Genomic DNA, 11,313 nt, shown 5'->3' with positions numbered 1-11,313 from the left:
ATAAAGCCAGCTGGGCTTGGTGTATGGGGGATAGGGTGGGGCATGGAATTGAAGAGAGATCTCAAACTGTTTAATTTCTTGACTGGTCTTTGGTCTATTTGTTAGGTTTGATGGAGCAATTGAGTTGATACCCTTCCCCCGGGAACTGGCTTTTCAGGTCATTTCACTATGGACATTCCCTTTGCTGAAGACCACATTTCACTTGCGGAGACCACATTCCATTCTCTCCCCTCTGGGTATGCATAAGGAAGTCTCCACCCAGAAAAGTCCTGCCAAAAGTCCTTTAAGAGCCGCTGACTCCCATCACTGGGTGCTGGAGCCATCCAGGCTCAGCCACCTGGTGTGCGGATGATCGAATGAATTCATAATCCCTCACCACTCTGGCCTCCTGTGTTACTCCTTCGGTGACCTAACACTATTCTCTTCTGTATTTCCGTTGTTGCTGATGGTTTTTGTTGTTGTTGTTTTTTGGGGGGTGGGGGGGTGGGGGGTATTGTCTTAACTCTTCAAGTGAATATTGGAAACTTAGTTTTCCTAGACCATCTAACTAATGCAATTTAAAACAAACATTTTTTCTCTCATTTATCAGGAAAATTTAAGATAAAACATCTAACGTTAGTGAAGCCCTAGGGAAAGAGTGTTCCTGAATGTTAGGTCTGATCAAATAATTGAATCAATACCCCCTCCCCTGGGAACTGACCTTTAGGCCACTTCACAATGGACATTCCACTTGCTTAGACCACATTCCACTTGCTAAGGCCATTATTTCTCCCCTCGGGACTTTCCCCAGAATCCGGACCTGCACAGAGAATTCTCCGCCCAGAAAAAGCCCATCTAGAGTCCCTTAAAAAGCTCTGACTCCCCATCTTTGGGGGCTGGCGCCATTTTGGGGCTCAGCCCATCTGGGTTTCCAGATGACCAAATAAATTCATAATTCTTTTTTTTAATATATATTTTTAATTGATTTTTTACAGAGAGGAAGGGAGAGGGATAGAGAGTTAAAAACATCGATGAGAGAGAAACATCGACCAGCTGCCTCCTGCACACCTCCCACTGGGGATGTGCCCGCAACCAAGGTACATGCCCTTGATCAGAATCGAACCTGGGACCCTTCAGTCCGCAGGCCAACGCTCTAGCCACTGAGCCAAACCAGTCAGGGCTAAATTCATAATTCTTTATCCCTTTTGGCCTCGAGCATTCCTCTTTGGGCGACCCTAACACTGAACTTATTTGTTACTGCCCTCTTTTCTAGGCAACTAAGAGGGCTCATCAAAATGAAAGAAAATACGCAGGCATTTAAGGAGATACCTAGGATCCTGATAATGTTGTTTTCTTATATGGGTGACATGGGGTGTACAGTTTATGAAAATTCAATTAAGCTTTGTATTTATGCACAATTTTCTGTATGTGTATCATCCTATCTAATAAAAGAGTAATATGTAAATTAAACATCACTCTGCTACACCCACAAGCCACGCCCACAAGCCACACCCACCAGCCAATCAGGAGCGAATATGCAAATAGACCCAACCAAGATGGCTATGGCCACAGAGAGCAGGAGGGAGGCTTGGGTTTCCCCGGCAATGGAGGAAGCCAAGCTTTCCGCCTGCCCTTGCCGGCCTAGGCCTCCACTCAAGGCTACAAAGTTTCAATGATAGAAGATACATAAACCCAAACAGAAATGGCGGCAGCCACGGAGCTGGAAAGAGCAGGAGGCTAGGGTTGCCCTGGGTGATGGAGGAAGCCAAGCCTTCCGCACACCCTGGCCGGCCCAGGCCTCAGCTTAAGGATACAAAGTTTCAATTATAGAAGATACATAAATCCCAACAGAAATGGCTGCCACCATGGAGCAAGCAGAAGGCTTGGCTCCGCTCCAGGCTACAAAGTTTCAATTGAGGAAGATAAATAAACTCCAGATACCAGGGCCTCCACTTGGGTTGCTGGGGGGTGTGGCCGGCCTGCAAACCACCATAGGCCCCTCGCCCAGGCCACCCCACGCTCCAAGGGAACCCCCACCCTGATCCTGGACACTCTTCAGGGCAAACCAGCTGGCCCCCACCTGTGCACCAGGCCTCTATCCTATCTAATAAAAGAGTAATATGAAGATTGACCATCACTCCAACACACAAGATGGCTGCCCCCATGTGGTCAAAGATGTCTGCCCCCATGTGGACACAAGATGGCCACCACAAGATGGCCAGCAGGGGAGGGCAGTTGGGAGGGACCAGGCCTGCAAGGGAGGGTAGTTGTGGGCGATCAGGCCAGCAGGGGAGGGCAGTTGGGAGGGACCAGGCGTGCAAGGGAGGGCAGTTGGGGGCGATCAAGCCTGCAGGGGAGGACAGTTAGGGGTGACCAAGCCGGCAGAGGAGGGAAGTTGGGGGCAACCAGGCCTGCAGGGAAAGGCAGTTGGGAGGGACCAGGCCTGCAAGGGAGGGTAGTTGTGGGCGATCAGGCCTGCAGGGTACAGCAGTTGGGGGGAACAAGGCCTGCAGGGGAGAGCAGTTGGGGGGAACAAGGCCTGCAGGGAAGGGCAGTTAGGGGTGACCAGACCTGCAGGGGAGGGCAGTTAGGGGCAAACAGGCTGGCAGGGAGGCGAGCAGTTGGGAGCCAGCAGTCCTGGATTGTGAGAGGGATGTCCGACTGCCCGTTTAGGCCCAATCCCGGGATTGGGCCTAAACGGGCAGTCGGACATCCCTCGAGGGGTCCCAGATTGGAGAGGGTGCAGGCTGGGCTGAGGGACACACACCCCTGTGCACGAATTTCGTGCACCGGGCCTCTAGTATTGTAATAATGTTTTTAAAATATGGCTTTCGCCACAGCCCACAGTTACTGTATAAGAGCTGTGCTTACCCGTGGAGATCATGGAAATGACCTGAGGCCCCTCCTAAGGGAATTACATTAAGTTCCAGACCCGGCTCTCGGGCACCTGATCCCTTAACTCGAACAAATTAAATGGCTTCCGCTCCCTATTTTCTTTTCTTTTTAAAAAAAATATATTTTATTGATTTTTTACAGAGAGGAAGGAAGAGGGATAGAGAGTTAGAAACATCGATGAGAGAGAAACATCAATGAGAGAGAAACATTGATCAGCTGCCTCCTGCACACCCCTTACTGGGGATGTGCCCGCAACCAAGTTACATGCCCTTGACCAGAATCGAACCTGGGACCCTTCAATCCATAGGTCGACGCTCTATCCACTGAGCCAAAACGCTTAGGGCCCTATTTTCTTTTTTTTCACACACAGATACTTTATTAGTTTCCTCTACAAGAGCTAGTAACATCAATCTTTTTTTAAAAATATATTTTATTGATTTTTTACAGAGAGGAAGGGAGAAGGATAGAGTTAGAAACATTGATGACAGAGAAACACCAATCAGCTGCCTCCTGCACACCTCCTACTGGGGATGTGCCCACAACCAAGGTACATGCCCTTGACCAGACTCGAACCTGGGACCTTTCAGTCCGCAGGCCGACACTCTATCCACTGAGCCAAACCGGTTAGGGCAACATCAATCTTTTTAACAGAGACCTCAGATCATTTGAGAGGCCAAACAGATCCAAGGAAATAAGATGAAAATTAAATACTTGGGCAAACTTTTTGACTCGAGGGCCACAATGGGTTCTTAACCTGGACCGGAGGGCCGGAACAAAAGCATGGATGGAGTGTTTGTGTGAACTAATATAAATTCAAAGTAAAGGAGCGGAGGGGAGAGCAAGAGAACCGGATAGAACAGCCGGATCTGACCACAGCTGACCTAGAACCTTCTACCACAGTGATAGTGGGCTAAGACTAAACTACAGCAAAATGATCTCATGTAAATGTTAAAGAATACACAGCAAAAAGTGAGATTTGCTTTCCAGAAGACTATGGTACAATGATCATTTGGGCCCAAGAAGGTATTTAACCAGGAAAAGGTCAAGATGGTTGACGGTCAAACCAAATGGAAAAGGAACAGGTACAAAAGAGACTAAGAGACAGTTTCCTAGCAGAGGTTGAGGGATCAGGCTTTTTTCCTCCCAAGAAGCATCTGCTGCACTGTGTGCTGCCTTCCCTCAGGCTCCTACCTGAGAGCTGCCTGCCTTACAGGGAATCAGCAACCAGAGCTGGATTCTGGGCTACCTAGGGTTCTTGTTGTAATTTAGTATAGACCTTGGGGAACTTGTCACATGTTAAAGGGGGTTAGGAGTTAGTTTGGCTTTGTTCTTTTTATTTTGTTTATTTGGGGGGGGGGGGGGGGGAGTTGGCTCTGTTGCTAGTAGTTCTGAACCTAGGAATCCCAGAAGCATTCACATGAAAAGCAGTCTGAGCTTCCCCAAACACATTCAAACACCCCCACACAACACCCTTCAAAGTCTGAAATCTTGCAGAAGCTGAGTTATAGTTAAAGCTGCAAGGCCCACAAAATCAAAGAAGCCAGAACGAGACAATGCAGGTAGGAAATCTGAGTAGCCTCAATCTGTCTTTCCCTAATTTTGGAGAAAAGTTAATATACCTGGAATGGGATGTAGAAAGCTACTGGAGCAAGCTGGGGCTTCTGCTGAATTTTTCATCAAACACCAAGGGAAAACAAGGGAAGGGGTTCACTTTATTTTTTAAAAGCCTCAGAAGTTATTCTATTATAAAGGGACATGGCTGAACAGGTAGGAAACAGATTCCCCATTGTGAGTTCTCCTGATGGCTTCTGCAAGAATCATGGCGATGTCGATCACCTGTATTTTGGAGCAATGCTTCATCTTATCCTCCTGAGGGATGGTATTGGTGACCACTACTGCTTCAAAGCATGCATGGTTAATGGGAGAAATGGCAGGGCCAGAAAAGATTCCGTGAGTCAAGATAGCATAAACTCTGGTGGCTCCAGCTGAAAGAAGTTTGTCGGCTGCATGGCAGATTGTGCCACAAGTGTCAGCCATGTCATCACTACAATGGCCACTTGATCCTTCACATCTCCTACCAGCACCATGTGGTCCACTTCATTGGCCTTCTTCCATTCTTTATGAATCAAGGCAAAGTCAACATTCAAACGGTCTGCAAACTCTCTTAGCTCCCCCCGCATCGGGTGAGACAATAGTGCAGTTCTTGCACTCAGATATATTCTCCCTTATCCACTTCAGGACAACTGATTCTGCATACAAATTGTCCACAGGGATATCAAAAAAGCCCTGAATTTGAGAAGCATGAAGGTCCATAGTAATAATATGATCTGCACCTGCTACCGAGAGCATATTTGCAACAAGCTTGGCTGAGATGGGAGCCCGGCTCTTATCCTGCCGGGCATAAGGGAAGCAGTAACCCGGCTGGCTGAAGCAATCTTACAGGCATTAATCATGATCAAAAGCTCCATTAGATTGTCATTAATTTCACCACAGCCACTCTGAACGATGTAGACATCCTCTCCACGGACACTTTCGCCAATATTCAACACGGGTCTCCTGGTTGCTGAATTTCTTACTCACCACCTTGCCTAGCTCCAGGCCCAGGCGGTCAGCAATTTTCTGGGACAAGTCCTGGTGCGAGCTGCCGCTGAAGATTTTGATATTCGGCATCTTGGCCAACTACCCTAGGCACTCTTAGCTCAGCGATCACTGCTGCTCCAAGTCCTGAACCAAAGTCAGCCCAGAGACTCAGTACTAAAAGCTTCGCGTTGCTACTCCGCCATCTTACGTTCTCGCCGGGCGCGCCCCGCTCCCTATTTTCTACTGCTTTGAGTGCCTCCGTTAAATTGGAGAAGGTGCCAGCCATTTGCCGGGAGGGTTTCTGGGGAGACCATGGCATTTAGCCCGGTGGCAGCTCCCGGTGGGGCGACATGCCCCGCCCCGTCCGAGGAGGCCCCGCCCCGCCCCGCGTCACGTGATCTCTACGTCCTCTGACCCTGAGCTACAGGAAGGAGAAAGTCCCGGGCAGGCTTCCTGGCGCTATGGTGAGGAAAAGGGGATGCGAGGCCGGTGATGCTGGGCAGGCAGGGCAGGGTCCCCCAGAACTCGTGGCTGCCCCTTCGGAAGGGTGAGGCACGGGTGCGAGATGGGGAAGCCGCGCTGGCACCTCGGCAAACCCTTGGGTGCAGTCGTGCCGGCCGAAGAGTTGAGACAGAAAAGCTCCCGCCGCCGACTCCACAGCCCGGTGGGCAGGACAGGCTGGTCGGGTGGGAGTCCCGGGCGCTTCCTTGATGAAAAGGAAGGAAGGCCTGAGGTGAGGGACGGGGGATCTGGGGCTGATTCGGAGTGGTAGTCCTTCCAGGCCTTCCCGGGCTCCAACAGGACCTCCCAAAGTTGCCCACTTCAGCCCTCCTGTCCAAGGACTTGAACAAGAACTCACTTAGAATTAGGCTCAGCCTAGCTCCAGCCGGTTTGGCTCAGTGGACGGAGCGTGTGGGCCTGGATCACAGTTTCGATTCTGGTCAAGGGAATGTACCTGGGTTGCAGGCTCCACCGACCCTGGTCTAGGCAGGCGACCAGGGATGTGTCCCTCTCACATCGATGTTTCTCTCTCTCTCCCCTCTCCTCACTCTCCCCCTCTCTCTCTCTACCCCCGCTCCCTCCCCTCCTTTATCTCTAAAAATCAATGGAAATATCTTAGGTGAGGATTAACAACAACAAAAGAAATTAGGCTCAGTCTAATTGTTAACTGTTAGGCTACATCTCTCTTCCCAGAGCCAGAAAGGAGTTAGGGTTGGGACTTCCCAACCCATCCATTCATTCCTTCAACAGATGTTGAGTGCTTACTCTATACCAGGCACTGTGCTGCTCACTGAGACTTCAGCTGCAGGAAGGAAGGGCAAAATTGGAGGCTTTATTTGGCAGTCATAGTTAAGACCTGAGGGGAAGAGACCTAACTGCACCTTGAGCATAGTGTAGGAAAGCAATCTGAGGGCCTGGAGGCAGGGAAGAAAGCTGGCTCCTCGCAGTGCAGTTTGTGTACTAGGGCTTAGGAGTCATGGGGGTGGGGGCTGTATCTTCAGACAGGGACCAGCACATTCACAAACCTTAGGGGTTAGAGAGCATGGCTCCCTAGAAATGAATGCATTACCCCAAGTGGAAGAGTATAAACCAAAGGTTAGTGAAAGATGAGGCTGGACAGGTAAGCAAAGGCCAACGCTTGCTGGGTCTTAAAGAGCCATGTTTGGATTTTAAGAAGAGAGCACTGGCAAGTTAGGAATATCCTTTTGGTCAGTTTGTGGAGGGAGCAGAAGGGGAGCAGAGAGCCCAGGCTGGAGCAGCAAGACCCCGAGGAGATGGTGGTGACCTGAATTAGGGTGGAAAGTGGAGATAGAAGCGGTGGGGGAGTTAGCAGGGCTCAGGGAGTAAGTGCATGAGGAAAAAGGAGAGGGAGGTGTTGGGGTTTGGTTCCCAGGTGGTTTTGCTCAGTGGAGTGGGAAACTCAGTAGGGGAAGCAGGTTTCAATGGAAAGAGCGTTAGAGTGTGGGGTTTGTTCCCAGCCCAGTAGAGACTTGGAAAGATGGACATGTATATTTGCTGTGGGTTAGAACTTTGCCAGGCAATAAGGACAACTGATAAGGGAAATGGAGGATACTGGCAAGACATGATTGACAGGGTGGGTTTGCATGCTAACAGAGGAGCGGATAAATAACAAAATGTGATATATGCTGTGGTAACTGCTGTGGAGATCAAGCAAGAAGCATAAGAAGCTAGAGCATGATAGTAAAGTGTGATTTTTATTTTTTAACAGCTTTATTGAGAACAACACATGTGTAAATATACAGTTCAATGTATTTTGACATGTATGGCTCATGAAAATGTTTTTAGGATCAAGCTAATGAACACACCCACTGGGCCCCTGAAATTTCCTTGTGTAAGGGGCTATTTTAGAAAGTATGGTCAGAAAAGGGCCATCAGAAGAGGTGTCATTTGAGCAGAGATCTGAATGAAATGAGAGAGCAAGCAAACCATAAGGGCAATGGTGGGAGAGTGCCTGGTGTAACAGGAACAGTAGGGAGGCCATTGTGGCTGGAGCCAGGGAGGAAAAGGAAGTGAGAGAGGTCACTGGCTGTGAGGCCATTGACTTTATTTTGTTCTGTGGGATATACCACAGAGGAGGCACCCAGTCAATGTTTGCTGAACAGGTGAATGCCTGGGATAGGCATCAGAACAAAGTTTGGTGGCAGGGTGGGTCAGGGAGGGGGTTCTCTCAACAGCCTGATAATCAGGGAGATTAAGTGGCTCCCTGAGGAACAGTAGTGTGGCAGACACCTGGCCACACCTCACTCTTCTTCCAGTCTGACCACTTGTCTTACTCCCTTGCAGAGGTTCCGGTTCTGTGGTGATCTGGACTGTCCTGACTGGGTCCTGGCGGAGATCAGCACACTTGCCAAGATTGTTGAGTGCACAGAGTCATCTTGGGGGCTGGGGTGACAGAGGGATTGGGGATGGGGACCCTGGGAGTTGAGGGTGTGGGCCTCAGTGCTCTCAGCCCATCCTAGCATGCTGTGTGCCTGCTCACATGGATGACCTTGTGAGCAGCCCCAGCATGGAGGGATGAGGGCCATCGGGCTGACGTTGGGCCTTCCCTCCAGTCCTCCGTGAAGCTGAGGCTGCTGTGCGGTCAGGTGCTGCAGGAGCTTCTGGGGCTGGGGATGGATGTGAGTGCCTGGTCCAGCACCCCTTTGTCCCACAACCCTGAGAGTGCACCAAACCCAGGGAGGTCGGTGATCAGCCTCCTGCCCATCCTTACCATAGGATCCAGGCGGTTGGGGGTAAGGGGATGGCAAGCAGGGGTCTGGCACCCTTATAGGCCTCCTTTCCCCACAGTACGAGAAGGTCCAGAAGCTCACTGCTGATGCCAGGTTTGGTGAGTACCCCACTGAGTCCATGGACTTTGGGCAACTCTGGCTACTCGGCCTGGGACCTGGTACAGAGACCCCTTTTCCTAGCAGCTCACCCTGACCCACCTGCCTCAGCAGAGGAACCTGAGGAGAAGACATTGACAGTCTACTCCCAGTGTCCTCTGCCAGCAGTAGCAATGCTCATGGCTCAAGGAGGCCTGGGGGCTCTGAGCTGAAGATAGTAGGGCAACAAGGAGGTAGCTGGGGCTATAGTGACACCTCCTACCCCCGATGGGTCTCCCCAGAGTTGGGCGATGTGAAAGCCACTGTGGCAGTACTGAGTTTCATCCTCTCCAGTGCGGCCAAGCATAGCGTGGATGGCGAGTCCTTGTCCAGTGAATTGCAGCAGCTGGGGTTGCCTAAAGGTATGGGGACCTGGGCAGGCCAAGGGCTGCCATGAGAATGCACCCTGGCCAGACCATGTGACCATGAGATGCACCCTGCCCTTTCTGGGCCAGGAGCCTGATACCTCCCTCTGAGCAGCCCTAGCAGCCACCTGCTTACTTCAGGGGACCTCCATTCTGCCCCCAGAGCACGCAGCCAGCCTGTGTCGCTGTTATGAAGAGAAGCAAAGCCCGCTGCAGGAGTACTTGCGGGCCTGCAGCCTGCGTGGTGAGTGTGGAGTCAGCCAAGGTGCGGTTTGGGGTCTATTCTAGAAGGTACATGTAGCATGGGATGTGCTTGTTCTCAGAAGATTTACTCATGGTCACATGTCACAATCACAGAGCCAGGACTTCTGACTCTAGCCAGGTTTCTTTCTTCTGAGATCTGTGGATAATCTGAGCTCCCAATTATTGAGCACATGCTGTGGGTCAGAGGTAAAAGGAATAAGAGCTTCCCAAAAGCCATACAACCTGAAGGGTTGTAGGCTGAGCCAGGGACTGGGCTGAGGACTGTATGGCTCACCTGCCATGAGTCTGAGAGCTCCACTCTGTCTCTCAGTAAATAGGCTGGCAGGCACGGGCTGGCGGGTAGACTACATCATGAGCTCCAGCCTGCTACAGTCTGTGGAAGAGCCAATGGTACACCTGCGGCTGGAGGTGGCAACTGCCCCGGAGGCCCCGGCCCAACCTGTTGCCCTATCCCTCTCAGCAGACAAGTTCCAGGTCCTCCTGGCAGGTAAGAAGGCTTAGCTGTCCCTGGAGAGGTTAAGGGCCCTCTCAGATCCCACCTGGCTGCTGCACAACTGCTTACCTCTTCCCTGGCAGAACTGAAGCAGGCCCAGACCCTGATGAGCTCCCTGGGCTGAGGAGAAGAGTGTTGGTGGCCCACATGGAGCTACCCTACCCGAGTGAAGTTGCTGCCCTTCGAACTTCTCTTCAAGACCCTGGAGGCTTGGCCTCCTGGATCTCTGGCTTTCTAGGTTCCTACTTGAAAATTCAGCACAGCAATCCTGAGAACTTTTCCAGAATTGTCTTCCCTCCCCCATAAAGATACTTGTTGATGGTTTTTCCAAGCAGGAAGAATAAACAGAAGTGTAAAGGAATGTGTGCGTAGGTTTTTTAGGTTCAGATCAAAGGTTTTTGTGAGACCAAGTGATTGGCGAATCCCTCATTTCCTCTTTTCAACTGCTAATTGAGGCAGATCAGGGGTGAGGCAGATGGAGGACCAAAACGGAACAAAAATCTGTATGTAGATGGGAGAAATCAGGGTTCTAGTTCCCAGTCCTATGGGAGCATCCAGGGCAGATGCTCTAACCACTGAGCCACCATCCAGGGAGAGAAAGCAGGCTTTTGTTGGGGCTTTTTTTTGGTTTCTGTGCTAGCTTCTCTAGCACGCAGCTCAAGATACATGAGGGCTCTGCCCTCTCTGTGTGGTCTGGTCCTTAGGCTGGCAGCAAGTGGTGGCCCCAGTGCCAGATGCCCAAGTAGAGAAAGTAGAGAACTCTTGTCTACCTGCCATCTTATCTTCATTAGGAAGAGAGAAGGGCCCATGCCTGAACCACTCATTGGCAAGAGTGGTTAGGGACTGAATGTGCCCCCTCCCTCAATTCATATGTTGGAGCCCTAACTCCCAGTGAGATGGTTTTAGGAGGTGGGGTGTTTGGGAGGTAATTATGTTTAGATGAGGTCAAGAGAGTGGGACCCTTATGATGTGCCCTTATAAGAAGAGAAAGACAGACACTCTGCACAACCATGTGCCAAGGAAAGGCCTCATGAGAACACAGCAAGAAGACAGCTGTCTCACCAGGAACTAAATCTGCTAGGTCCTTGATCTTGGACTTCCAAAAATTATGGAACTAGAAATAGATGTCTGTTGTTGAAGCTACCCAATCTATGACATTTTGTTATAGCAGCCTGAGCAGAGTAAAACAAATGGCCTCCCAGGAATGGCTTAAACCAACCAGGGCTCCTGGTAGGAAAGACTGATTCCAAGGCTGGGGGAGGGAGAGTACAAAGTGAGCCTATGACATATTGGGAAGCAAAGAATAATGAGTCATGTCAAAGAGCCAGCTGGCCAAAGACTGGATAGTTTA

At 50.6% G+C, this 11,313-nt stretch overlaps 1 protein-coding gene and 1 pseudogene across 6 annotated transcripts; one reads left to right on the top strand and one right to left on the bottom strand.

The window, feature by feature from the left end:
- Positions 1-3,061: 3,061 nt before the first annotated feature.
- Positions 3,062-5,764, bottom strand: LOC308244066 (ribose-phosphate pyrophosphokinase 1-like; annotated as a pseudogene). The gene has a single exon. The product of its transcript is annotated as a ribose-phosphate pyrophosphokinase 1-like (transcript).
- A 98-nt stretch (positions 5,765-5,862) lies between these two features.
- COMMD4 (COMM domain containing 4) lies at positions 5,863-10,340 on the top strand. Of its 5 annotated transcripts, none has more exons than XM_080660126.1 (8): positions 5,863-5,918; positions 8,260-8,331; positions 8,529-8,594; positions 8,764-8,803; positions 9,083-9,202; positions 9,369-9,449; positions 9,780-9,956; positions 10,046-10,338. In XM_080660126.1, the coding sequence occupies exons 1-8, from the start codon at positions 5,916-5,918 to the stop codon at positions 10,084-10,086; spliced, it is 600 nt and encodes a 199-aa protein (XP_080516252.1). In that variant the 5' UTR covers positions 5,863-5,915; the 3' UTR covers positions 10,087-10,338. The 5 variants fall into 5 exon arrangements, with proteins under 5 accessions (XP_080516252.1, XP_080516253.1, XP_080516249.1 ...); XM_080660123.1 differs by having other exon boundaries at positions 5,908-6,187; positions 10,046-10,340; XM_080660127.1 differs by lacking the exon at positions 8,529-8,594.
- Positions 10,341-11,313: the final 973 nt, after the last annotated feature.

The sequence above is a fragment of the Plecotus auritus genome (genome assembly GCF_963455305.1).
Source record: "Plecotus auritus genome assembly, chromosome: 1".
Taxonomy (NCBI): Eukaryota; Metazoa; Chordata; class Mammalia; order Chiroptera; family Vespertilionidae; genus Plecotus; species Plecotus auritus.
This window is presented reverse-complemented; position numbering and strand designations above follow the sequence as displayed.

Coding starts and splice junctions, on each gene's coding strand:
- COMMD4 (XM_080660123.1), top strand. CDS start 6,020: ATGGGGAAGCCGCGCTGGCACCTCGGCAAACCCTTGGGTGCAGTCGTG. Junction 8,332..8,528: donor TCAGCACACTTGCCAAGATT/GTTGAGTGCACA, acceptor CCTTCCCTCCAG/TCCTCCGTGAAGCTGAGGCT. Junction 9,957..10,045: donor GTTCCAGGTCCTCCTGGCAG/GTAAGAAGGCTT, acceptor CTTCCCTGGCAG/AACTGAAGCAGGCCCAGACC.